The sequence below is a fragment of the Theropithecus gelada genome, chromosome 19 (genome assembly GCF_003255815.1).
Source record: "Theropithecus gelada isolate Dixy chromosome 19, Tgel_1.0, whole genome shotgun sequence".
Lineage (NCBI taxonomy): Eukaryota > Metazoa > Chordata > Mammalia > Primates > Cercopithecidae > Theropithecus > Theropithecus gelada.
This window is the reverse complement of record NC_037687.1, coordinates 30,390,936-30,413,786: the sequence shown is the minus strand read 5'-3', so window position 1 is coordinate 30,413,786 and position 22,851 is coordinate 30,390,936. Positions and strand designations below refer to the sequence as shown.

The window sequence follows — 22,851 nt, the reverse complement described above, 5'->3', positions numbered from 1 at the left end:
TTAGCACCAAAAAATTAGTTGAATTTCCACAGTTTAACAATAAACAATTTTGAAAGAAAATTTTAAAACACTTCCATTTGCTGGAGAACTTAAATTAAGAAATACTTAGAAATAAACGGCCAGGAGCGGTGGCTCAAGCCTGTAATCCCAGCACTTTGGGAGGCCGAGACGGGCGGATCACGAGGTCAGAAGATCGAGACCATCCTGGCTAACATGGTGAAACCCCGTCTCTACTAAAAAAAAAAATACAAAAAACTAGCCGGGCAAGGTGGCCGGTGCCTATAGTCCTAGCTACTCGGGAGGCTGAGGCAGGAGAATGGCATGAACCCAGGAGGTGGAGCTTGCAGTGAGCTGAGATCCGGCCACTGCACTCCAGCCCGGGTGACAGAGCAAGACTCCATCTCAAAAAAAAAAAAAAAAAGAAACAAACATAAAAAGGTCAGAAATTTGTACCTTGACATCTACAAACATTGATTGAAATGATTAAAAACATAGAGCTACAACCCATATTGATGGTTTGGAAAAATTAATATTGTTAAATGATTATATAACCCAAGGTGATTTAGATTCAACACAATACCCATAAAAATCCCTATCAGTTTTTGTTAAATAAATGAAAAACACGCAGGGAAAATGGCTCACATCTGTTGGCCAGGCTGATCTCAAACTCCTGACCTCAAGTGATATACCCACCTTGGCCTCCCAAAGCGCTCGGATTACAGGTGTGAGCCACTGCGCCTGGCCCAATCCTCTTAACATAAACACTTCAATGTCAATTAATGCTTGACCTCAACGTTAAGTCAACTCAAACTCAAGTCAACGCTGAATTGACTCTAATGTCAATTAATGCTTGATTGTTTGCTCTACTCATTGCATTTGGAACAACTACCTCCAAAATGAATTTTCTAATATTCTGCAAGAAGTGAACTCAGACTGAAGACCTTGGCACCGTGATGACATTTGTAAGATTTCTGTCCAGTATGCATTCTCTGATGTCTAATGAGGTGTGAAGTAAAGGCTTTGCCACAATCATCACACTTGTGAGGTTTCTCTCCTGTATGAATTATCCTATGTTTTGCATAGGATGAAGCTTGACTGAAGACATTGCCACAATCATGACATTTGTAAGGTTTCTCTCCAGCATGAGTTCACCAATGAACTGCAAGGTATGAACAACATCTGAAAAATCTGCCAAATTTATTACACTAGTATGATCTCTCTTCATTATGGATTCTCCAATGATTCACAATGGTTGTAGCATTACTGAAGACTTTGTGACAATCATTACATCAGTAAAGTTTACCTACACTACGAAGTGCCTGACGGTAAACAAGTGTTGACTGCCCACTAAAGACTCTGTCACACTCATTACACTTGTAAGGCTTCTCTCCAGTGTGAATTCTAGGATGCTGTGCCAGGTGCGAATCACGCCTGAAAGCCTTGCCACAAACTCTTACATATTTACTGTTTTTCTCCAGTAGGAATTCTCCTACGTCTTTCAAGGTTTGATGTGCGACTAAAAACTTTGTGACATTCTTCACATTTGTAAGCTCTCTCTACAGTATGAATTCTCCTGTCTTTCAAGGCTTGATTTGCGACTGTAAACTTTGTCACATGCTTCACATTTCTAAGTCTTCTCTCCAGTGTGAATTCTATGATGACCTGCAAGGTGTGCTTGTTGATTAAAAATCTCACCACATTCATTACACTTGTAAGGTTTTTCTCCAGTATGAAGTCTACGATGGCATGTAAGGTATGACTTCTGACTAAAGTTCTTGCCACATTCATTACATTTGTAAGGTTTCTCTCCAGTATGAAGTCTACGATGGCATGTAAGGTTTGACTTCTGACTAAATGTCTTGCCACACTCATTACACTTGTAAGGTTTCTCTCCAGTATGAAGTCTACGATGGCATATAAGGGATGACTTCTGACTAAAGGTCTTGTCACATTCATTACACTTGTAAGGTTTCTCTCCAGTATGAAGTCTATGATGGCATGTAAAATATGACTTCCGACTAAAAGTCTTGCCACACTCATTACACTTGTATGGTTTCTCTCCAGTATGAATTCTCCTATGTCCTTCAAGGTTTGATTTCACACGGAAAGCTTTGTCACATTCTTCACATTTGTAAGGTTTCTCTCCAGTATGAAGTCTACGATGGCATGTAAGGGATGACGTCCGGCTGAAGGTCTTGCCACATTCATTACACTTGTAAGGATTCTCTTCAGTATGAATTTTCTGTTGGATTTCAAGGTTTGATTTGAAACTGTAAGCTTTGTCACATTCTTCACATTTGTAAGGTTTCTCTCCAGTATGAAGTCTACGATGGTGTCTAAAGGTTAACTGCTGATTGAAGGTCTTGCCGCACTCATTACACTTGTAAGGTTTCTCTGCAGAATGAAGTCTACGATGGCATGTGAGGGATGACTTGTGACTAAATGTCTTGTCACACTCATTACACTTGTAGGGTTTCTCTCCAGTATGAAGTCTACGATGGCATGTAAGGTATGACTTCCGACTAAAGGTCTTGCCACACTCATTACACTTGTATGGTTTCTCTCCAGTATGAATTCTCCTATGTCTTTCAAGATTTGATTTGAAACGGAATGCTTTGTCACATTCTTCACATTTGTAAGGTTTCTCTCCAGTATGACGTCTACGATGGCATGTAAGGGATGACGTTCGGCTAAAGGTCTTGCCACACTCATTACACTTGTAAGGATTGTCTTCAGTATGAAGCTTCTGATGTATTTCAAGGTTTGATTTGAAACTGTAAGCTCTGTCACATTCTTCACATTTGTAAGGTTTCTCTCCAGTATGAAGTCTACGATGGCATGTAAGAGATGACTTGTGCCTAAAGTTCTTGCCACACTCATTACACTTATAAGGTTTCTCTCCAGTATGAAGTCTACGATGGCATGTAAGGGATGACTTCTGCCTAAATGTCTTGCCACACTCATTACACTTGTATGGTTTCTCTTTAGTATGAAGTCTACGATGGCATGTAAGGATTGACTTCTGCCTAAATGTCTTGCCACACTCATTACACTCATATGGTTTCTCTTCAGTATGAATTCTCCTATGTCTTTCAAGGTTTGATTTGAAATGGAAAGCTTTGTCACATTCTTCACAATTGTAAGGTTTCTCTCCAGTATGAAGTCTACGATGGTATGTAAGGGATGACGTCTGACTGAAGGTCTTGCCACACTCATTACAACTGTAACGTTTCTCACCAGTGTGACATCTACGATGGTCTACAAGGTATTGTTTCTGATTAAAGAGCTTGCCACATATATCACATTTATATTGTTTCTCTCCTAAATGGATTATCTGATGTTTCCTTAAGAGTGATCTATTACTAAAGGCTTTGCCACTCTCATTACATTGGAAAGATTTTTCTCTCATATGTACTTCCTGTTTCTGTGTAAATAATGAAGAATTCTGGAAATTATTCCCATAGTTATTAGATATATGGGTTTTGGGCCTACAACAATTTCTTTGGGTTGTTGAAACCGAGGAAGCATCATTGACAGACCTCTCAAGTTGATTATCAATTTTCTCTTCGGTGTGAAATATGTGTAGTTCAGGCAAATGTGAATGAAAGCTTAATCCAAGCTGATCTTTAATAGGCTTGTTTCCAGCATGTCTTTGATCATATCGGTCTGTACTACCTGTCAACTTTTTGATTTTTGTCATGGGTGCTTCATGGCCATTTCTTTCATCTTCTTGCCACTGAAACTCTAAGTCATGAATATCTTTATCAACATCCTGGAAGCAATAATCTCCAATTTGATAACTTTCATGTCTTTGCAATGTCCCTGTGTGGAACACTTCTCTATTGCTTTGCGCTGTTGACAAGAACTCCTTCATCTTGCATTTGGAAGAGATATCTACAAAACATAAACACCAAAAGGTTTCAAATTAAGTACAGATGGCAAATAATGCTGAAATGTGTAAATACGACACAAAAAACAATACTTATTTTAAACTTTCCAAACGTGACCCTCAAAGTTTAGGAACAGAAAAGCATAAGATTTTTTAACAAATAAAGGGCAATTACATGTGCTTCAGATTATTTTTACAGAAGCCTATTTCCAATATCATGACAAAACACTGACAGGGCACAAACATGTGTAGCCTAAAGTAAGAAATATTTTTCCATTGTGACCCTAAAGTGTCTAACAGTTTGCAAAAAACATCACTGTCACATCAATGAAAAGTATATATTCTTCATATTTACGGCATATTTACTGTATACAAAAAAATGCTAAAGGACCACATGATATACTATATTGGTAAATAATCCACAACAACCTCATATAAGGATAACCAAAATCAATGGCAATTCTATGTTGTCAAACAATCATAGCACTGAGAAGATAAGAAAAGATTACAAAATTTAGCCAGGTATGATGGCCCATGTCTGTAGTCCCAGCTACTTGGGAGGCTGAGGCACAAGAATCGTTTGAACCCAAGAGGTAGAGGTTGCAGTGAGCTGAGATTGCACCACTGTACTTCAGTCTGGGAGACAAAGTAAGACTCCATCTCAAAAAAAAAGTTAATACAATGTTTTTCTGTAGTCCCGGCTACTCGGGAGGCTGAGGCAGGAGAATGGCGTAAACCCGGGAGATGGAGCTTGCAGTGAGCTGAGATCCGGCCACTGCACTCCAGCCTGGGCGACAGAGCAAGACTCCGTCTCAAACAAAAAAAAAAACGTTTTTCTGAAAAACTGTCATAAAATTACCTAAATCCATGCAGAAAATGCATGTCGTGACATTTGAAATTTTTTTTTAGTTTTTATATTTTTGAGACAAAGGTTTGCTGTGTCACAATGGGCTGGAGTTCAATGCTGCCTGATCTTGGCTCATTGCAACCTCCACCTTTTAGGTTCAAGGCACACACCACCATGCTTGGCTAATTTTTGTATTTTTAGCGGACATAAGGTTTCAACATGTGGCCAGGCTGGCCTCGAACTTTTGACCTCAAGTGATCCACCTGCCTCAGCCTCCCAAAGTCCTGGGATGGCATGCGTGAGCCACAGCGTCCAGTGGCACTTTGTGACATTAACTAGTGGACTGTGTCAGTTATGTTGTATACCCATACTGAAAAGCCTTATGTACGGTCATAAAATTTAATTAGTAAAATATTGTAATCCATAAAACCAGCAAGCAAATAATAAGTAGATTTATACAAACTGCAAAATTCTAAACAATTCCCTGTTAAGAAAAATGCCAAACTTCTACTTACAATGAGCAAACAATATAAGAACTGAAATACATGTTAAGATCACTACCTTCTGATTTATGAGGTCAAAAAACTACACAGCATTATAAGGAATAACAATTGACTAACGGTCGGGCACGGTGGCTCAGGTCTGTAATGCCAGCACTTTGGGAGGCTGAGGCGGGCAGATCATGAAGTCAGGAGTTCGAGAGGAGCCTGGCCAACATGGTGAAATCCCAACTCTACTAAAAATACAAAAAAATTAGCTGGTCATGGTGGTGGGTGCCTGTAATCTCAGCTACTTGGGAGGCTGACGCAGGAGAATCATTTGAACACGGGAAGTGGAGGTTGTAGTGAGCCGAGATCGCACCATTGCACTCCAGCCTGAGTGACAGGGTGAGACTTCATCTCAAAAAAAAAAAAAAAAAAAAGAATGACTAACACTGTCAGAGGGTGCAATTACCATGTCACAACTATATTTATGAAACAGCCAGGCAATACAGCAATTCTATATATATATGCACTGTTGGCCTTAATTATCTAGTTCACTATGCACAAAATATAAAACATAGAATGTGTGCTGGGAAAATGTTTAAACTGAGATCAGAGAAAACATTTTATAAATCAAATTGCACAATAAAAACATAAAAAATATGATGCAGGCTCCCTGGTATGAATGTTCTTCTTGGCCAAAAGCCATGTTCAGAGTTCTTATTCTCCAATAGGATTTTCCAGCAGATGGGGCCTTTGAGAGAATTTGGTCATGGGTGTTGACTACTCATGAATAGGACTTGTGCTTTCATAAGAAGAGATATTAAAGAGCTCGTTTTCTGTTCCTCTTTCCCCCGTGTCAGGACACAGCAGGAAGATGGCTGGACTAAACCATGAAGAAGGCTCTCACCAGCAACCAATTTGGCTGGCACCTTGCTCTTGGATTTTTCACTTTCCAAATTCATGAGAAATAAATTTCTATGTCTGAAGCCTCCTAGTTTAAGCTGTTTCTTTTCCTGTTTGTTTTTGAGACCGAGTCATGCTCTGTCACCCAGCCTGGAGTGTAGTGGCAGGATTCTCCTGCCTCAAGAGATTCTCCCACCTCAGCCCGGAGTCTCACTTTGTCACCTGGACTGGAGTGCAGTGGGGCAATCTTGGCTCACTGCAACCTCCACCTCCCGGGTTCAAGTGATTCTCCTGCCTCAGCCTCTCAAGTACTTGGGATAACAGCCATGCGCCACCATGCCCAGCTAATTTTTGTATTTTTGGTAGCAACGGGGTTTCACCATGTTGGCCAGGCTGGCCTCGAACCCCTAAACTCAGGAGATCTGCCCCTCTCGGCCTCCCAAAGTGCTGGGATTACAGGTTTGAGCCACCGCACCCGGCCAATTTCTTGTATTTAGTAGATTCGAGGTTTGATCATGTTGGCCAGACTGGTCTCAAACTCGTGATTTCCAGTGATCCGCCCACCTTGACACCCCGAACTGCTGGGATTAGAGGCATGAGTCACCTCGGCTGGCCAGTCTAAGCTACTTCTGACAGGACAGTGAAATGACTGAGACAGGAACAGGAGCATCTCATCATCAACATCACCGAAGACTGACAAATCTGATTAAACAAAGGAAGTTTAGAGCCTGTACTATAAATCTTCCAATGCTTGAAGGCATCTATAGCAATAACATGTTTTAAAAACTTTGAGGCTGGCCAGGCATGGTGGTTCACACCTGTAATCCCAGCATTTTGGGAGGCTGACACAGGAGGATCAGGAGGTCAGGAGACTGAGACCATCCTGGCTCACACAGTGAAACCCCATTTCTACAAAAAAGAAAAAAAGAAAAAATTAGCCGGGTGTGGTGTCATGTGCCTGTAGTCCCCGCTACTTGGGAGACTGAAGCAGCAGAATCACTTGAACCTGAGAGGCAGAGGTTGCAGTTGGCCAAGATCGTACCACCACACTCCGGCCTGGGTGACAGACCAAGACTCTGTCTTAAAAAACAAAAAAAGAAAGAAATGAAAGAAGTCCAAAGAGTAACTCCAACCCACAAATATATATAAAGTTTTCCAGTAAAGGTAAATAAAAAGACAGAGAGGCCAGGCACGGTGGTTCACACCTGTAATCCCAGCAGTTTAGGAGTCCGAGGTTGGTGGATCACTCGAGGGCAGGGGCTCCAGACCAGCCTGACCAAAAAGGAGAAACCCTGTGTCTATTAAAATACAAAATTATGGCTGGGCGCGGTGGTTCATGCCTGTAATCCCAGCACTTTGGGAGGCCAAGGCAGGTGGATCATGTGGTCAGGAGGTCGAGACCATTCTGGTTAACACGGCAAAACCTCGTCTCCACTAAAAATACAAAAAATTAGCCGGGTGTAGTGGCGGGTGCCTGTAGTCCCAGCTACTCGGGAGGCTAAGGCAGGAGAATGGCGTGGAGCCGAGATCGCGCCACTGCGATCCAGCCTGGTCGACAGAGCAAGACTCCGTCTCAAAAAAAAAAACAAAATTAGCCAGGCATGGTGGCACACGCCTGTAATGCCAGCTACACGGGATACTGAGGCAGGAGAATCACCTGAACCCAGGAGTTGGAGGTTGGAGTGACCCGAGATTGTGCCATTGCACCCCAGCCTGGGCGATAAGAACAAAACTTCATCTCATCAACAAATAAATAAATGAATAGGAAAATAAAAGGACAGATACAGAAACTGGTGTAAGTATACCTTTTCTTCGTAATTCAACTTTTTTTCTGTTGTTTAGAAGAAAAAAGCATGAAAAAACACTGTACATATATGTTAATGAAAATGCAACATACACAGAAATAATTCTGACATAAACACAGGTCTAGTAGAGAAAGAGTAGTTTTTGCAGGTTATGGATTTTTTTTTTTCTTCTTTGAGACAGAGGCTCGTGCTGTCATCCAGGCTGGAGTGCAGTGGCGCAATCTCGGCTCACTGCAACCTCTACCTCCCGGGTTCAAGTTACTCTCCTGGGTTAGACTCTTGAGTAGCAGGATTATAGGCGCCCACCACAGTGTCCAGCCAATTTTTGTATTTTAGTAGAGACGGAGTTTCGCCATGTTAGCCAGGCTGGTTTTTTTTTTTTTTTTGAGACAGAGTCTCGCTTTGTCGCCCAGGCTGGAGTGCAGTGGCCGGATCTCAGCTCACTGCAAGCTCTGCCTCCCGGGTTTACACCATTCTCCTGCCTCAGCCTCCCGAGTAGCCGGGACTACAGGCGCCCACCACCTCGTCCGGCTAGTTTTTTGTATTTTTTAGTAGAGACGGAGTTTCACCGTGTTAGCCAGGATGGTCTCGATCTCCTGACCTTGTGATCCGCCCGTCTCGGCCTCCCAAAGTGCTGGGATTATAGGGGTGAGCCAATGGGGCACAAGGATCGTTTGAGCCCGAGAGGCGGAGCTCACTGTGGTGAGCCAAGACCGTACCGCTGAACTGTAGCCTTGGTGACAGAGTAAGACTCCATCATAAATAAACAAACAAAAAGGAAATAAGAAGGGAGTCAAAGCAAGTCTACACAAAAAAGCAATTAAACACAAAAAGTAGGAAATCAGAAATGAAGAACCAAAAAAACCTACAAGAAATACAGATAATATGTAACAAAATCACAAAGGTAAGGTCTTCTCCATCAGTAATACTTCAGCTGTAAGTATTTAACTCTGCACTCAGAAGGCAAAGTCTGGCTCAATGAACAGGAACCAACTATGTGTTGTCTACAAGAAACTCATAGACTCATATTAGCCTTAAGGACACACACATGCAAATATTTTATTTTATTTTATTTATTTTTTTGAGACGGAGTCTCACTTGTCGCCAGGCTGCAGTGCACTGGCAATCTTGGCTCACTGCAAACTGATTCCCAGGTTCATGCAATTCTCCTGCCTCAGCCTCCTAAGTAGCTGGCATTACAGGCCAGTGCCACCACACACGGCTAATTTTTGTATTTTTAGTAGAGACCAGGTTTTACGGTGTTGGCCAAGCTGGTCTTGATCTCCTGACCTCGTGATCCGCCCACCTCGGACTCCCAAAGTGCTGAGATTACAGGCGTGAGCCACCACACCCGGCCGCACATATGCAAAAATCTTAAAAATAAAAGCCAATAATTAGGTATGGGGGTTGGTGCCTGTAATCCCAGCTACTCGGGAGACTGAGGAGGATTTCTTGAGCTCAGGAGATCAAGACGGATTTCAACAACACAGGAAGACCCCGTCTGGAAAAAAAACAACTAAAAATTTGCCCAACATGGTGGCATACACCTGTACCAGCTACTGGTGGAGGCTGAGGTGGGACAATCACCTGAGCCCAGGAATTCAAGATTGCAGTGAGCTATGATCCCACCACTTCACTCCACCCTGGGGGGACAGAGCAAGACTTTGTATCTAAAAAAAAGACAAAACACAAAGATACGCAAGGGCACATCCCCACTTCTGGAAGGAAATTATCCTCACCCAGGGAGACCAGGTTCCTATAATTCTCCACCATCACGTCCCTGTACAGAGTCCTCTGAGCAGGGTCCAGGCATTTCCACTCCTCCTGAGAGAATTCTATGGCCACATCCCTGAATGTCAACAGACCCTGAAAGGAAAACAAATTTTAACCAAATGGTTATGGGCGGAATTCTTATCTTTACAGAAAACGAGAAGAAAGAAAGGTGAAAGCATGGATTTAAATGCAGTGAATATTCTAACAAATCTGAGTAAGGGATTTCTCACCACACTTTGTCCTCCCAGTTGTGTTTTACTAAAATTTTATTTTTTTTTTGAGGTGGAGTCTCGGTCTGTCACTCAGGCTGGAGTGCAATGGTGCAATCTCCTCTCACTGCAACCTCCACCTCCCAGGATCAAACGATTCTCCTGCCTTAGCCTCCTGAGTAGCTGAAATTACAGGCACATGCCACCACGACTAGTTAACTTTTGTATTTTTAGCAGAAATGGGGTTTCACCACATTGGCCAGGTTGGCCTCAAATCCCTGACCTCCTGATCCACCTGACTCAGCCTCTCAAAGTGCTGGAATTACAGGTGTGATCCACCGTGCCTGGCCAAGAAACTTTTATTGACACACCAAGTGACATTCAGTATCTAGATGAGACAGAGTATGAATGATGTATTCAGAGATGACAACATTCACAATGAAAGATCAGAAACTAGTATCTGGCTGGGCACAGTGGCACATGCCTGTTATCCCAGCTCCCTGGGAGGCTGACACAGCAGAATTGCTTGATCCTGGGAGGTAGAGGTTGCAATGATCCAAAACTGTGCCACTGCACTCCAGCCTGGGGAACAGAGACTCCATCTCAAAAAAAAAAAAAAAAAAAAAAAATCAGCCAGGCATGGTGGCAGGCACCTCTGGTTCCAGCTACTGGGGAGCCTGAGGTAGGAAGGTGGTTTGAGCCTGAGGGTGGAAGTTGCAGTGAGCTAAGATCATGCCACTGTGCTCCAGCCTGGGCAACACAGTGAGACCGAGTCTCAAAATAAAAGAAAATACATGAAAACTAGATTACTCAAAGCATGAAAATCCATTTTATATATGTATATAATATAAATATATATGTTATATATAACAAATATATAAATATATTTGTTAGATATATGTATATTCTATATATACATAACAAATATAAATAAATAATAATAGTATAACAAATATATAAATATCCATTATATACACTATGTTATATATGTATGTTATATATATATAACAAAATAATGAAGCCTACACAGACTCACAAAAAACTAGATGTTAATACTAAGGGTTGTCATTTTCCCCAGATTTTCAAACTGTAAAAGTTGTTCAAAATATATACATTTGTGTGTGTGTATGTATGTATATGTATATGTGTGTGTGTGTTTATATATATAAAGGCTTTAAAAATATAAAAAGTAGCAAGTTTTGTTTAACTGAAGAGGAATCTCATCTTGCTGGAAAAGGACACTTCGGCAATTGGGGGCGGGGGGAATCTTGTGGTATCTAAGAAAACAGGAAATGCCCCATCCTAGAGGAAGCAATCACCTTTCACCTGCCTGACCTGGAGGAATCTTCAGATATGTGTAGGAATGCAGGCGTGCGCAGAGGCAGCCACTACGGCACTCTTTATACAGGGAAAAATCACAAAGGACCCACTTGTCATTCAGCCAATTTCCAATGCAGATGGCAAAGAGCAAGGTAGCCATGTTTACTAACAGGACAACATGTAAATTCACAACCAGCAGAATCAAATATCAAAGCAAAATGTTTACTAAAACACAAAGAAGAAAACAACAGACACTGGGGTCTACTTGAGGGTGAAGTGTGGGAGGAAGGAGGCAGCAGAAAAAATAACTATTGGGGGCCAGACGCGGTGGCTCACGCCTGTAATCCCACCACTTTGGGAGGCCCAGGCAGGTGAATCACCTGTCAGGAGTTCAAGATCAGCCTGGCCAACATGGTGAAACCTGTCTCTAGTAAAAATACAAAAATTAGCAAGGCATGGTAGCAGGCCTCTGTAATTTCAGCTACTCGGGAAGCTGAGGCAGAAGAATCACTTGAACCCGGGAGGCAGAGGTTGCAGCGAGTTGAGATCATGCCATTATACTCCAGCCTGGGCAACAAGAGCAAAACTCAGTCTCAAAAAACTAAATTAATTAAAAATAACTTTTGGGTACGGGGCTTAACACCAGAGTGATGAAATAATCTGTACAACAAACCCCGATGACACTAGTTTACCTGTTTAACAAACCTTCACATGTAGCCCCAAATCTAAAGTGAAAACAGAAATATAAAAACTTTTTTTCTTTTTTTTTTGAGACGGAGTCTTGCTCTGTGCCCAGGCTGGAGTGCAGTAGCACAATCTCTGCAATGCCCTACTGCAATGTCTACTGCAACGTGCACCTCCCAGGTTCAAGCAATTCTCCTGCCTCAGCTTCCTGAGTAGCTTGGATTACAGGCACGTGCCGCCACGCCCAACTAATTTTTGTAACTTTTTAAAAAAAATTTATTGTAGAATTTTTTCTAAAGTCTCATAATGATGCAGAAATACACGTGTACAAGACTTGCTCTGATGCCTGGCAAAAAACTGACAGTAGTGGCTCCCCAGTGAGGCTGGAAGGAGGGTGGAGGACGTGACTGGGAACGGAGATGCCTTATGGCCAAGGATCTAAGCTGCAGCTTTGCTTGGAGTTTTACCACAAAACAAATATACTCATCATGTGATGTTTAAATAGAAAAAATATATATTTAATAATAATTGTTGGGGCTGGGCACGGTGGCTTGCACCTGTAATCCCAGCACTCCAGGAGGCTGAGGTGGGCAGATCACCTGAGGTCAGCAGTTTGAGACCAGCCTGGCCAACATAGTGATACCCATCACTAATAAAAATACAACAACATTAGCTGGGCATGGTGACGTGTGTTTATAATCCCAGCTACTCGGGAGGTTGAGGCAGGAGAATTGCTCGAACCTCGAAGGTGGAGGTGGCCGTGAGCCACAATCATGTCACTGCACTTCAGCCTGGGCGATACAGCAAGACTATGTATATTTGAAATATAATAACATTATCATAATATAATAACAATAATAAAAATTATAACCATTTTTACTGAAAACACCTGTTTCACAAGCCTCTCCACAGTAACACCACAGTCTCCATGAGCTTAATATGCTAAGAATGGTTTAATGAATCTCCTGCTATTATTTAGGTTGATTTCATATTCTTAAAATAATGATGGAATAAAACACTTTGTATCATTCGTGTCTGTGTACAAACTTTCCATTCTAATTAGTAAGATTTTTGGAGTCAGAAACACAGTAACTCACTCAATTACCTAAAAGTGTAGTAAAAAATCAGGCAGAAAACATTTCTCCATATTGGTCTTCTTTTCTGGAATTTACCACTTTGTGCACATTAATATGTGACTTCCAGTGGCAGCTGCTCTAATCCTGGTCCACAGAGACCAGACAGAGCATCCAGATGTGGCCCCTGAACAATCCCTGCTGCCCAACAGCACTGACGCCACGGGACCCTCACCCCGTCTCCATCCATGTCTGGTGTGAGCCCTTCCCAGGACCATGCCCAGGGCAGCCTCTTCCCAACTTCATGTCACTGGGTCACGAGACATGGAATCTAAGCGAGACGAGAGGGACTGAGGGAAGGCATGGGTGAGTGTGAGCAAACCTGTCAGGCAGGACGCTTCAGACTCAGAGAAGATTCCCAACTCCAAGGCCCAGCGTTTCTGAAAGGAAGGAGACAGAACAATCCACCGAAATATCATCTCACCTGAGGAAGAGCCATCCCTGACTCCTTTGCTTTCCTGTTCCTCTTCCGGGTTTCTTCCTCACATAACAAGAGTGTTTAGAAGTCAATCCTGAATGTTAGAAATATGTTGTTTATTGCTCAGAATCAAGAAACCCCCTCCCTGTAATGCAATGAAACATACAAAGGAGACCTCACCCTGGGAAATATGGTCCCCTGTGCTGCCTACCGCACCAAGGATGATAAACTCCTACAGGAAAACTCCCAGGCCGGGCGCGGTGGCTCACGCCTGTAATCCCAGCACTTTGGGAGGCCGAGGCGGGCGGATCACAAGCTCAGGAGATCGAGACCACGGTGAAACCCCGTCTCTACTAAAAATACAAAAAATTAGCCGGGCGCGGTGGCAGGCGCCTGTAGTCCCAGCTACTCAGGAGGCTGAGGCAGGAGAATGGCATGAACCCGGGAGGCGGAGCTTGCAGTGAGCCGAGATTGCGCCACTGCACTCCAGCCTGGGCGACAGAGCGAGACTCCATCTCAAAAAAAAAAAAAAAAAAAAGAAAACTCCCACTTCTCTCCTGAAGGAGCCCACATATATGCTGCAGCAGTGGGGAGCTGGGCTGGAATGAGCTCTGCTGCCTGACCCAGCCCTGGGTCCCCATACCCAGCCCTGACCAAACCCCATGCAGATGCTGGGTGTGGTGACTCATGCCTGTCATCCCAGTACTCTGGGAGGCTGAGGCAGATAGATCTTTTGAACTCAGGAGTTTGAGACCAGCCTGGGCAACATGGTGAAACCCCATCTCTACCAAAAATACAAAAACTTAGCCAGGCATGGTTGTGCACATGTGTGTTCATGGTCCCAGCTACTTAGGAGGCGGAGGTGTGAGGATCACTTGGGCTCAGGAGTTCAAGACCAGCCTGGTCAACACAGTGATACCCTGTCTCTACTAAAAATAAAAACTGAGCCAGGCACCGTGGCTCATGTCTGTAATACTAGCACTCTGGATTATTCAAGGTCAAGGAGGGTGGATTATTTGAGGTCAGAAGTTTGAGACCAGGCCGGGCGTGGTGGCTCAAGCCTGTAATCCCAGCACTTTGGGAGGCTGAGATGGGCGGATCACAAGGTCAGGAGATCGAGGCCATCCTGGCTAACATGTTGAAACCCCGTCTCTACTAAAAAAAAATACAAAAAACTAGCCAGATGAGGTGGCAGGCGCCTGTAGTCACAGCTACTTGGGAGGCTGAGGCAGAAGAATGGCGTAAGCCTGGGAGGCGGAGCTTGCAGTGAGCTGAGATCCTGCCACTGCACTCCAGCCTGGGCAACAGAGCGAGACTCCATCTCAAAAAAAAGAAGTTTGAGACCAGCCTGGCCAACATGGTGAAACCCCATCTCTACTAAAACTAAAAAAAGGAATTGGGCTTGGTGGGTGTCTGTAATCCCAGCTACTCAGGAGGCAGAGGCAGGAGAATCGCTTGAACCCAGGAGGTGGCAGGTGCACTGAGCCAAGATCATGCCACTGTACTTCAGTCTGGGGTGACAATGTGAGACTCAAAAACAAAATAAAATAAAAATATAATAATTAGCCGGGTGTGGTGGCACACTCCTGTAATCTTAGCTACTTGGGATGCTGAGGCACAAAAATCACTGGAACCCAGGAAACAGAGGTTGCAGTGAGCCTAGATCATCAGACTGCATTCACAGCCTAGATAACAGAGACTCTGTCTCAAAAAAAAAAAAAAAAAAAAAAACACGTTTCTCATGTGATAGATGAGTGAGGTGTGCCTGAATTCTTACACGGGGCCTGGAAGGGCAAATGGGAAGGGTTGGTCTTTATCACCCCTGTCTTTGAAAATTAGAGAAGCCTCTTTCACATGCCTGGGCCAAAGAAACTTCTTTACAAGGTTCTGATGCCACTGATTCCCAACATTTAATTTTGCCTTATAAGAAAAGCACAGTAACGTTTATAAAATGCAGAAGTGCGAATACACAGCTATTGACCTTGAAAACGGGGAAAGAGGGTCATCTGTGGAACTAAGACATAAGCAAATTTTTTCAACCAAGAATACATGGGTGGCCAGGTTCCATGTGAGCCGAGATCACACCATTGCACTCCACCCTGTGCAAGAAGAAGGAAATTCCAGCTGAAAAAAAAAAAGAAAAAGAAAAGAAAAGAAAAAAGAATACATGGGTGCTTTTACAATAGCGTTCCATGTTGGGGAAAAGCTGAGTGTTGGAGAAAAGCTGAGGCAGGGCTTGCTAGTCTGACATAATATAAAAAGAGTCTTGGAACATGAAGGAGTCCAGGGTCTAAAACCCCCTGTGGCCTTTGGAACTCCAAGCTCTGTGCCAAAGGGTGGAAGGCTGCCCTCCGCATTACAATCTAAGCCCAAGGCAGAAAACCCTGAATGGGGCCGGCCCCTCCACACCTGTGGGTATTTCTCATCTGGTGGGATGAGAGACTGAGAAAAGAAATAAGACACAGTGGCCGGGCGCGGTAGCTCAAGCCTGTAATCCCAGCACTTTGGGAGGCCGAGACGGGCAGATCACGAGGTCAGGAGATCCAAACTATCCTGGCTAACACGGTGAAACCCCGTCTCCACTAAAAAAAATACAAAAAAACTAGCCGGGCGAGGTGGCGGGCGCCTGTAGTCCCAGCTACTCCGGAGGCTGAGGCAGGAGAATGGCATGAACCCGGGAGGCGGAGCTTGCAGTGAGCCAAGATCACGCCACTGCACTCCAGCCTGGGCGGCAGAGCGAGACTCTGTCTCAAAAAAAAAAAAAAAAGAAATAAGACACAGAGACAAAGTAAAAAGAAAGAACAGGGGGCCCAGGGGACCGGCACTCAGCGTACGGAGGAGCTGCGCCAGCACTGGTCTCTGAGTTCCCTCAGTATTTACTCATCACTATCTCTGCTATCTCAGGGAGGGGGATGTGGCAGGACTACAGGGTAATGGTGGGGAGAGGGTCAGCAGGAAAACGTGAACAAAGGTCTATGTGTCATAAATAAATTTAAGGAAAGTGCTGTGCCTTGATGTGCACGTGGGCTAGATTTATGTTTGACTTTACACAAACATCTCAGTGCAGTAAAGAGCAGTATTGCCGCCAGCATGTCTCACCTCCAGCCATAAGGTGGTTTTCTCCCATCTCAGAAAATGGAATGTACCATTGGGTTTTACACTGAGACATTCAATTCCCAGGGATAAGCAAGAGACAGATGCCTTCCTCTTATCTCAACTGCAAAGAGACCTCCCTCTTTCACTAATCCTCCTCAGCAAAGAACCTTTATGGGTGTCGGGCTGGGGGACGGTCAGGTCTTTCCCTTCCCATGAGGCCATATCTCAGGCTGTCTCAGTGGGGGGAAACCTTGGACAATACACAGGCTTTCTTGGGCAGAGGTGCCTGCAGCCTTCTGCAGTGCATTGCGTCCCTGGGTATTTGAGACTGGAGAATGGCAATGACTTTTACCAAGCATACTACTTGCAAACACATTTTTAACAAAGCACAACCTGAACAGCCCTAAATCCATTAAACCTTGAGTCAACACAGCACATGTTTCTGTGAGCACAGGGTTGGGGCTAGGGTTACAGATTAATGGCATCTCAAGGCAGAAGAATTTTTCTTAGCACAGAAAAAAATGGAGTTTCTTATGTCTTCTTCTTTCTACATAGACACAGCCACAGTCTGATCTCTCATTCTTTTCCCCACAAACCCCTCATGGCTTGGATGGAATCCAGGGCTCAGGAAATAAAATCTCTCATGGCCTCTGGAATGTGCCTAGACTTGCTGGTTCCTTGCTTCTAGCACTTCCAGGCTCAGAAAACGGTTGTATCTTAAACTAGAATAACATGTTCCCCATGATCTCAAGTAGCAGAACATGTTCCATATAAATGCTAAACCACACACCTGTAGATCATGTGCTGGATGCACCACTTCCTTTCAACCTCCACAGTCGTACCACCTGCTTCTTTGTTTGACCACCAATAAATAGTGTGGGCTTCCAGAGTTCGGGTCTTTTGTAGCCTCCATACTAGCGTTGGCCCCCTGGACCCACCTTATGCATCCTTAACTTGTCTTTTCTCATTCCTTTGACTCCACCGGACTTCGTAGCCCCTGCGGCCTGGTGTTGGGTCTGGCCACCCCAACAGTTCCATGCCAATCCATCCCATCATTCAACATTAGTCCAGAAGGGACCAGAGGGCCTTGAGGGAAGCATGCACTTAATACCTTATAGCTCCTGGGCTCAAGCGATCCTCCTACCTCAGCTTCCTGAGTAGCTGGGATCACAGGGATGAGCCACCAAGTCAGGCAAGAGCAAAACTCCATCTTTAAAAAAAAAAAAAAAAAAAAAAAAAGACTTTTACTTATAACCAGACCACCCACTCAATTACTCAATTTGTGACCAGGAAATAACCAACCTGATGTATGTTACAACCTCAAGTTTTCACCTGGTGAATAGTTTAAAATTCATGCAAGGTCAAAAGAAAGTCCTCTCTTAAACCAAACCAAGGTCCCTCCCTTTTACCGAGGGCCTATTTCTCTGTATTTTGATGCTGGTCCAGCAGCAGACCTAGACTCACCCGTCTGTGGTAACCCACCTGTACAGAGATACTATAGAAATGACTACAAATACCTATGCATACCCCCTGGGACCCAGAAAAAGATGGTGAGTATTGCATATCGTGGCAACCCCAGCACACAACAAAGGCCAATCATGCTTTACCGAAATGCCGGCAAAACCAGATTGTGAAACAAAAACCTGTCGTCCTGTAAACTGCACCATTCTAAAGCCAGACCTACCCATGCGGACTGCGGGTTACCCCATACATGTCTCCACACCAATGATTCCGAGTCTTCAAATCATTCCATAAGCACGTAGACCAGAACTTACCACAGTCTCCTCTTTTAGCTAAAAACCTATTTGCTCAGGTAGCTGAAAACATTGCTAGCAGCTTAAGCATTTCCTCACATTGTTTGTAGAAGGACTAACATAGGAGACCAGTGGCCCTAAGAAGCAAAAGAGTTAATGTCACAAGAAAATTTAACTCTGACTCTTCCCCCGAACCAATGCTGTCATGTTCAAGTGCCTCGCTCTTAAAAACTTCCATTATCAGGAGATACTGTGCTGTTCGCTAAGGAAAAGCTTTTACAGACTCAGTAGAAGAATTAACTTGTTGGCCGGGCGCGGTGGCTCAAGCCTGTAATCCCAGCACTTTGGGAGGCCGAGACGGGCGGATCACGAGGTCAGGAGATCGAGACCATCCTGGCTAACACGGTGAAACCCCGTCTCTACTAAAAAATACAAAAACTAGCCGGGCGAAGTGGCGGGCGCCTGTGGTCCCAGCTACTCGGGAGGCTGAGGCAGGAGAATGGCGTGAACCCGGGAGGCGGAGCTTGCAGTGAGCTGAGATCCGGCCACCGCACTCCAGCCTGGGCGACAGAGCCAGACTCAGTCTCAAAAAAAAAAAAAAAAAAAGAATTAACTTGTTTAAGACAGCAGTATTATAATAAAACACTAAAGAAAACTTCGTGGCAAGGCAAGGATGACTCCAGATCACCTCATCCAAATCCATTCTCCCGTTTCTCTAAACCGCATCTAGTATCAGCCTGAAGCTCCAAATACCTGGCAAGCACCCTCCGGTCTCTATTAGATCTGTGGGCCTCGCGACTACCGACAGTTGCCAGGAAAGTGGACACGGGCTTGTGTACTTGAAACCATTAGACCATGTTTCTTCTCACTCCCACTGCAACAGGGAGAAACTTGAAGGTATCCTGTCTACAATAACATTAAAGAAAAAAACAAAAGAGGTATAGACATAAGACAAGACATAAAAATAGAAGATTAGAAAGATACAAATTGACCCCCCTGAAAGACTAATTCAGTACTCTAGGCCAGCTACCTGGGCACAGGGTAAGTCATAAAGCTACCACACCCCAATTTACATTCTAACTGCATCACAAAGTTGCAAGCAGTACATGAAATCATCAGTAATGAAACAGCAAATGCATCGACTTACTGGCCCAGCAAGCCACAAAAATGAGAAATGCCATCTACCAACATAGATTAACTTTAGACTACCTCCTAGCCCAGGAAGGAGGAGTATGTAGCAAGTTTAATCTAACTAATTGCTGCCTAGAAATCCATGACAATAGGAAAGCTATTATAGAAATAACTGACAGAATTAAAAAATTAGCCCATGTTTCAGTCCACACTTAGACAAAGTAGACTTCTGAGTCCCTCTTTAGAGGCTGGTTTTCCTCCTTCAGTATATTCAAAACCTTAATAGAAATGGTTCTAGCCATACTAAGAATTTGTTTAATACTCCCTTGCCTCTTACCTCTCCTTGTTAAGAACATTCAATCAACTACAGAAGCAATTGCAACCAGGCAGACTACCACTCAGCTAATAGCTCTATGTGAATATCAGCCTGTGCCTAAAGAAGAAAACCTGCTCTTTCATGAAGAATCCAGTAACAGTGATGCTTTCTATTAAAATCTTATTTATAACAAGCATCCAAGGGAGGAAACTGAGGCAGAAAATTAAAAAATAAATATGCATTCCTTCACTCCAAGAAAAGTAACGGGCAAGGCAAGGGTTAAAAAGAAAAGAAGAACCAGTTTTCCTCTGCCTAGCAAGCTCACTTCAAGGACAGTTATAAGATAACGCTGTTTGCAAAGTCGAAGCCAAAGGAACGGGCTCCAGACAGCCCCCCACCTTCCCAGAACAAGAGTGAAGAAAAAAAAAGGACAAATATATGTATTTAGCTGTTTTTGTTTTTCTTTCAACGCAGCTACAAGGCCACCAGTGATGGAAGGACACAAGTTACGCTATGCTATAGATTACCTGACCTATCAATATATGATTAACTGCTTTTATTCTGCAGTTTTGAAACCAAAAAACCCCACTCTGTGTTTGTTGAAATGCTCAGCTTTTTAGATGTAAATCCACTGAGCCAGTGCCTACCTTAAATAAACACCCTTCTGTCTCCCCCATATCAGTCTCTCTAGTCCTGAGTTTCCCAGAACACCATCTCTGCGCCTCCTCTGCTCTCTCCATTAAATTCCCTCTTCCCTGTTATACCGCCCTGACCCCACTCTCTGGCAGCCTAGATCCCCAGGTGTCCTCCCTGCTGTGGTTCTCCCTCTGTTCTTTTTGCCACCAGCACCATTCTGCTCTGTCTGCTCCGGCTCCAAATGCCTCCTCCTCTCCCTCACCCTGATGAGCCTCCCTCTTTGCTGCCCCTCTCCCTACCTTTCTGTCCTTCATCTCTCTGTACATCTAGCTTTTCTCTACATTTCTCCAGTTGCTTTTCTCCTCCTGCTTTCTTATCGTTTTCTTTTCACTTTTGCTGTCTCTCGGCAAATCCCTCAGCATCCTCTACTTTGCCATCTGTTGTGGGTCTTTCTCATTTTTCTGTCTCAGGTTTTCTATTGCTCTCTCTGTCTCCTGATCCCTTTGGCCCACACAATCACAGGAGGGTTTGGAGTAAGACGCCTGCATCCCGGGGGTGCGCATTTTCCAGGGGCTGGGGTGGACAGGCAAGAACACCCCGTGTCACAGGATAGGCCCCGGGAACCTCCCCAACGCGGGCTCAGGAGAAGCGGTGACTGTGGTGGGGAGACCTGTGGAGCAGCAGGGCCCGGCACGAGGATGGGGGTGAAGCGGCGATGGCGCCTTAAGACAAGGGTGGGTTCTGCAGGATCCCAGGACAAGGCAGAGGACGCGGCCTTCCCGGGACTGGGGCAGCGGCGCTGCGCTCCAGGGGCCTACGAGGGCGAGAATCCACCTATCGGGTGAGGACTTTAAAAAGCGCGGGGCGGGAGGAGTCAGAAAAAGATTTAGAGCAGGAAAACTACGCGTTAGAAAGTGTATACATTGCCCTATAGCAGAAAGACCCGGGACGGGACCAGCCTCAGGGCGACCTTAAACCCAAAGGAAGCGACCCCCGGCCTCACACGGGGATGTCTCAATTTGCTCTGGGTGAAGGAAGATGGGCGAGAATTTCCAGGTTTGTGGGGATCCCAAGTCCCAGGTACAGAAGAGCCGGAAACCTGGGAAACGCAGACTTAATACAAGACAGGGCGAAACTCACGCGCTGCGGTGGAACCGTCACTCCACGCGATCCGCTTCCTGGTCTGCGCGAATCTGCGCGCGCAGGACAGAAGCCAGGCCTGGGCGGGACCCGCGAGGAGGTGGGCGGGGCCTGGGCGAGGTAGGGGCGGGGCGCGAGGCGGAGAGACCTTGCGCTTTAGAACCCGCAGCTGGCGGGGCCGGGGAGGGACCTGTGCGCCTCTCAGCCTTGTTCCCAGCACCTCTGTTTTCAGGTTTTGGAGGCGAGACCGGCCAGGAAGGCTGAGGCACGATTCAAAAGCCCTGAAATTGTCTGGAACGGGGATGCAAACTAGCATGTAAAACGCAAGGCCCGGCCTGGGCGGAACGTACGATTTCATGCTGACCACCCACAAAACAGAACAGAAATCCTCTCCCTTTCTATTCTCCATTCACTCGGGAGGGAGAGTCCACCCTGTGCTTAGCTTCAGAGATTTCCCTAAAGCCACCACTTGGGATGCAGGACAGACTGCTCGGGCCAGCTAGGGACGATCTGCTAGATAAACACAGCAAAGATGCGGGCGCGGGGGCGGGAGCCTGAGGTCCCAGCTACTCAGGAAGCAGCGGCGGGAGGATTGCTGAGCCTGGGGGTCCAGGCCAGCCTGTGCGACAAAGTAACACCCCCTCCCGCAGGGCTCCCTTCGTCTCTCTCTCTTTTTTTCTTCATTTTCTTTTAACATTTTAAAATAAAATTTTGATGGTGTGAGATAGGGATCCAACATTATTCTTTTCCTTGTGGTTATCCAGTTAGTTGTCCCAGCACATTTGTGGAAGAGATCTGTTACTTTCTTTTATTTATTTACTATTTCTTTTCTTTGGTTTGAGAGAGTATTTCTCTGTCGCCCAGGCTAGAGGGCAGTGGCCCGATAGATCCCACCTGGGCTTACTGCAGCCAATGGACACTCCCCTGCCCACTCGGTGGACACAAAAAAGAAATTTACCTCCAGAATCATTCAGGAAATGTCTAAACCCAAAAGCTGCCATTGTCTGTGGGACTCCTCTAGGGAGGAGGAATAAGGTGTTGGCTACAATTAGGTGTGTGATAATCAAATCTGTGGACCTTAACCTGCACCCAGTGATGTAAAAGAACAGATAATGGTAAATAAGAGAGAAATTCCCCAGGATTCTAAGTGTAGTCTGCGATAAGAACATCTTTCCCATTGCCCCATCCCGGCAGCCGTTCTGTCATTTCCCACAGGCTGCTACTTGTCTTCAGAGACACAAGATCCTGCAGGGAACGTGATGCATGAGCGAGATTTAAAAGGCAGCTGGTAGTCGGTGGGGGGCTGAGATGG

The 22,851-nt window shown here is 44.8% G+C and overlaps 1 protein-coding gene and 1 pseudogene across 1 annotated transcript; both read right to left on the bottom strand.

The window, feature by feature from the left end:
• Positions 1-863: 863 nt before the first annotated feature.
• Positions 864-1,544, bottom strand: LOC112611924 (annotated as a pseudogene).
• LOC112612397 (zinc finger protein 761) lies at positions 1,537-21,599 on the bottom strand. The gene is made up of 4 exons (XM_025366861.1): positions 21,540-21,599; positions 13,473-13,560; positions 9,669-9,795; positions 1,537-3,894 (listed from the first exon to the last, which is right to left on the bottom strand). Exons 2-4 carry the CDS (start codon positions 13,485-13,487, stop codon positions 1,628-1,630), a joined length of 2,409 nt encoding a protein of 802 aa, XP_025222646.1. The 5' UTR covers positions 13,488-13,560; positions 21,540-21,599; the 3' UTR covers positions 1,537-1,627.
• Between the last annotated feature and the right edge of the window lie 1,252 nt (positions 21,600-22,851).

Excerpts from the sequence above, each read along its gene's own strand:
- LOC112612397 (XM_025366861.1), bottom strand. Across the intron at positions 3,895-9,668 it reads TAGGAACCTGGTCTCCCTGG|ATATCTCTTCCAAATGCAAG; the intron begins GTGAGGATAATT and ends TATGTTTTGTAG.